This window comes from Athene cunicularia (genome assembly GCF_003259725.1).
Source record: "Athene cunicularia isolate RWA chromosome 1 unlocalized genomic scaffold, athCun1 chr1_part2, whole genome shotgun sequence".
Classification (NCBI taxonomy): domain Eukaryota; kingdom Metazoa; phylum Chordata; class Aves; order Strigiformes; family Strigidae; genus Athene; species Athene cunicularia.
The window spans coordinates 18,558,732-18,564,219 of NW_020799092.1; the positions used below are offsets into that span (position 1 = coordinate 18,558,732).

Genomic DNA, 5,488 nt, shown 5'->3' on the forward strand with positions numbered 1-5,488 from the left:
TTGTTATTTAATCTTTGGCTTGATTTTTCCGTATTTGCTTTTACCTGTTACAGTTTTGGCCAGACCCTTTCGTGTAACAAACTATAAAATAGCACCGTTGTACTATAAAACAGAGATTTTTACATACTGTTTGATATATGTGTATTATTGATATGCTAAATTTTACATACTGCATTATATGGAGGAAGAAAGAAGTTACCTATACTGTTGCAAAATAATTACCTGGAAGAATCATTAATGGTTTGACAGCCTAAGTATGCTTTAACTGCTTTTAAAAATCTTTTGCCTCACAAATTGCAATAAACTGCATCTTTGCAAGAGAAGGAAAAATAAAACTGTCTTAAAACAAATGCATCTATAACCCATATTCTGTCAAAATGCCGCAGATGGAATTAATGGATGTTTAAAACTGTATATGTTACCTTACTGCTGCTGTTACTGGGAATGTCAAACTGTGCAAATATGAAGGGGTAGACAAACAATGTTATCAGACACTGTAAAACAAACAGCCTGTTGCTTGTAAAGAAGTGCAAATAAAAAAACCACCACTTAGACAAGGCTGATGAATGACTCCAGCAGCCAGTGTTCATAGGTTAATTTAGTGCAATTGGATCCATCAAAGGCCCATAAATTTGTAGGCTTTTGAGGGGCACAGGACTTTAAGATTTTGTGCAGGACATTTAAAACAGGTTAACAAACAGTAATATATCAACCACAGAATTTTTTAGCTCTGGGCTGGTTAAAACATTCTGTTCTCTAAAGACTTAGACTTATTGGAATGTTTAGTTGCATTGTTCACTGGGAGAATGCCCATTTGTTGAGATTGCGTCGAGCTTATTAAACCATAGGGTTTTTTAAGTCTTCCAATGTTTAACAAATAATTTATTTACAGCAAAGTATCCTGCAGATGGCACATTCATTCTTCATTCTTGCGGATGGCATGTTCTTACATTCTGTAGTTTCTGTTTCCTGTGTTCCCTCTACTTGTATTCTTCAAATGCACTTCCTGAAGGTGTAGAAAAAAATAATTATTCCAGGTAGGTTTTAATACACTATATGACCACAAAAGTATATTAGTGAGAAAACAGTTATCCTGAATGCTGGAATTGTTAGAGCTCTTCTGCCAATTTACAGAGAACATAACTATACAAAATTTCTGTACACTAAATTCCCTCTTCTCCTAGGCATAAACACTTTGATTGCTTCATTGTTGGTCTTGGCAGAGGAAATATCTGCATACTGGAACCTGGATAGGCTTAGACATACAGTAGGTACCAAAGATTTTTTTTCTTTCAGAACAAGGACATTTGCAAAAGCAGGATGTATAGGGGCCAGAGAATTTTAGAGCTGTAAATGAAGGATTTATGCAGCCTCCTGAGATTTGGTACCCAGTGGTCAGACGTTTTCAAAATTGCTGAGTGGGACTTTCTTACCTACATTTTGCATAAATGGCATATTAGATGTGTAAGGTTTTTGTTGGATAAGGCCTTTAGGACGGTAAAAAGCGAGGGTTCACTGCAGGAGCTGCAGCCAAATGGTTTCTACTTTCAAAAAGAGATAGAGTGATTTGCCAGACAAATCAAGAGGTCTTTGGAATGAATAATTCCCTCAGTTCACTGTCATTCTATGAACAGGTCAGTTTCCAGCAGCAGTGATGAGTGTGGCGTATATCTTTCAGTTTGATTTCCTTCTTTGCCATGCTCATAAATATTATCTGGGCCCAAATATTTGCACAATCTGTAACAGACTAGAGGCAGAAGTGTTGTGACTCTCCATATTTATAATCATAATCAGAAGTAAAATTCTTAGTTAATTGAAATCAAGTCTGTTGTCATAAGAAAAGCCAAAACAAAAAAATCTCCCTGAGAAACTTGAGGCATGTGTATGTATCTTTACCATTGCATTATTTGCTATTTAAGCTCTAAAAAAACCCAAAGGAAATGTAATCTCTAAAATTTAACAAGTAATTACTTCTTTTTTGCCTGCTTTTCTGATAGCAAGAAAGAAAATGGAAGATTATTTGGTGCATTACGGTAGTTTTGTGAGGGTTTTTTAAACAATTTCCCGTATAAAATACTATTCTGTGTATACATTTTCTACTTGCTTCTAATATAAATTAAACATAAAATAAATCAGAAACTTTCAGAGGATCAATAAACGAGATCACATAGAGCTTATTTTCATTGGTTTTAGGTTGGGTTCTGATGGATATGAGTCAAATTATTATTTTCAGAATAATAAAAAACCCCCAAGCAGTACTGGTAATTGTTAAATTAATTATACCACCAATAAGTAAGAACATTGAGCCAAACTAAGATTTATCATCCCTGACAAGCCAAATTTGTTAATAGCAAAGTATTCATAATGAAGAAATGTCTTTGTTAGGAATCTGCCATTCTAGATGTTTTTAGTCTGAAACGCACTACTAAATGAAGAAGAATAGATTAATCATCTAGTCACTATTCTGGTCATCATTTCAGTAGGATATTGGCTCGCCTTCATAAAATTTTGCTAATACCACCATAGAATACTTTTCTTAACATGGATTGAATACAGAAACAGAAATCTCAACAGAATTCAGCTTATCCATAAATTAAAATATTTTTTTCTGTTTTGTTGCCTGTTTCTCTTCCACTTTTCCAAAACTACCTTTTCTGTCTTTAGTTCTCCCTAAGTTATACCTTAGTTTTCACACTGAAGTACTCATTCTGGATGAACCCTTCAATTTTCACTCACTAAAATCATGATTGCAGCACTCCACAGGAGTCTGCAACTGTTAAGGATCCTGCTTTATGCTGCAAATGCTTATATTGGTAACAAGGAGCTAAAGAAACAGGAATTCCTTGACTTATTTGCCCTGTTTTTTTTCCTCAGGGTAACAAAGTAAAATATCCTTGTCAATGTTGACCCTAGGTTCTCCTCTTTGCAGAAAGTTAATAAACATATAGGAAAAGTTATATGCTCCACTTTATTTGCAAAAAGTCATATATTCTTAAAGGCTGCACACTCATGGTCTGTAAAAGGGACAGTGAGAGCCTTATAATGAAACAACAGCCATTCCGCAGTGCAGTGGCTTTCAAAATATACTTAGATTGAAATTTAACTATATGTTTTCTACTGCTGTTGTTAAATGACTTTAAAATGGCTTTATCATTCAAATAAAGCAAATACTAAGATGCAGCAGGGTTTCAGCTAGAGGTTTTAATACTGACATGTAGATGGAAAAAGAGCTGTCATAATACACAGGCTAGCTTTGAATTTGAGGGAAGATGACAGGTTACTTTTAGAACAGTTTATCCTCTGCAGTCAGCATTTTGATGAATAACTACAAAGAAGTGGCACTGGTGGTGGCATCGGTAACATGCATGCTAGAAAATGCTTTGACCCACATAACACATTTTGTCAAGTATGCAATGTTGAGACTATTGGGGAAGAAAAAAATAAAGGTGTGAATGCCTGAATCAGGTTCTCAGGCCTACATTTGTGCTGGTATAGAGAAGCTTGCCTTAGTTCTCAAGTCTTTGAAAAAAAGGTAATTAGAAATCAAATTGTTATCTGTGATGCTTGTTTCATTATCAGATCCTCTGAGCTGATATTCAGACCCAGACAAACACAATAAGCGGTTTAAGATGACAGATGCAAAATGTCAACTTTGCGTAAGCCCATGACCAAAGAAGTGCAGACTTCTATCACCTTAAGTACGGATCTTTGGAGACAAGGGAGCATTAACACATGGATAACATCTACCTCAGTGATAATAAAGATCATTTAACTAAGATGCAAGGGTACTGGGAAGCATGCAGCAGCATTATTAGCTGATGAGGATGGACAATTCAAACCTCATACTGGCTTTAAAAGATCTCTTGCTTTATTGCTAATAGATGGAAAGTCTAGTGTTTGTAGTAACAGGTGTGATATCTTAGCTATGAACTCTTTGGAGTCTCTTCGAAAGCTTTTTAGTTCTGTGGGCAGAGTGATCAGTATCATAACAAGGCAGGAAAGTAAGCAATGGGAGAAAATAATTTTCTGAAGTGAAGAGGCCAGATTCTCCTATCTGTTACACCTAGTTTCCCTCATTGGCTTGATAGCGTGGCATGGCTGTAATAGAAATTAGAATTAGTGCCATTGTGCATATTTTGGCCTGTAAATGTATCTGTGAGTTGATACTAAGCCAATTACAAAAGAATCTGCTTGGAAAGATTAATCAGATAATACTTTTTCTATTTTCTTATTGGCATCTTCTTAAACTAAAAATATTAGCATCTTTGCCTTCTCTGTTTTAGTCCCACTTAGTATTTATTTAAATTTTGAAATTTAGATAAAATCTGAAGAGTATTTTTGAGAGAATCCTTCTCCTACTGATACTTTATTGGTACATGTATTTGTATGTATTTTCCGTATATGAGTCCTAAAGTAGAATAAGGACTAAAAATCTGAGGAAGAGCAAAATTATATCATGATGTACACCTCTTCGGTCCTTTTGCTCAGGGTGCAAGGGGATGGCATGGCACTACATTTTTTTGCTTTGCCTATACTTTATTCACTGGATTTTAAGATCAGCCTTACCAGTGTTCACACTCATGTAACAATTTTCAAGGTACCTTGTAGCCTTAAATCGATAATTGATTGGTTCTGTGACACTGTTAATTGATTGTTTCTGGGACACTGCTTCATCCAACAAGGTCAGAGTCTTCCCTGATGTTCACAATTGTTGTGGAAGTGGCTCAATTATTTCTTTTTCTTGAACAGAGAACAGTTATGTTTCAAAGTTCTATTCACTAGGTTTCCAAAATGCTGTTAAAACTTCACTTAAGGGTAAACAAATTAAACTTTTATTATCATTTCTCAGAAGAGAAAGAAATGAATGAAAGAAAAGCTAGATGGAACCATGTAAACTGAACACAGAACTTTAATTCCTTTTCTTGCCTCTGTTTTGAAGTTTAAAACTCTAAACCTAAACTTAGTGTAAAAATAGGTGAAACCATTACTTTGCTTTCCAGCACAAACACTTAATGTTACTCCCTGTTTCTTAGTCTTACCTTACTAGCTGATGTATTTGTTAATTTAGTGCTATTTTAATCTGAAAGCAATGTCAACAATTATTCTCACAAGAATTATTCTAATTTAGATTAAAAAAAAAAAAATCTTGATCTGTAATGAACTTTGGTTTTACACCTGTTCTCTTTGTCAAAAATTCAGGGACATCTTTCTCTAGTTTAGAGATGCTGGCATATGATTAAACTGTGTCTTTGTTAATGACCTCTGCTCATATACATAGCTAACTGCAATTGAGGTGGATTTTTATAATGAATTTGTATTATGTAGTTGATCAATTACTATTTTTTATCAATTGCAGCAAGATGAATACGTATCTCTTATTTTTTAACAGTAAGAATTCTACTGAAAGCTTTCAACAGAGTATTCAAATAGTAAACAAGTAAAAAAAAATAGGCTTTGTATGAGCATAATTGATTGATCAGTGAAGGAG

General features: G+C 34.5%; 1 protein-coding gene across 1 annotated transcript in view; it reads right to left on the reverse strand.

Annotated features, from left to right (window-relative positions):
* Positions 1-585: 585 nt before the first annotated feature.
* Positions 586-5,488, reverse strand: part of IGF1 (insulin like growth factor 1) — a 49,530-nt gene continuing 44,627 nt past the window's right edge. Inside the window, exon 4 of the mRNA XM_026868153.1 lies at positions 586-1,006. Within this exon, the coding sequence (XP_026723954.1) occupies positions 947-1,006 (60 nt within the window). The 3' untranslated portion in view covers positions 586-946. The remainder of the gene's footprint in view (positions 1,007-5,488) is intronic.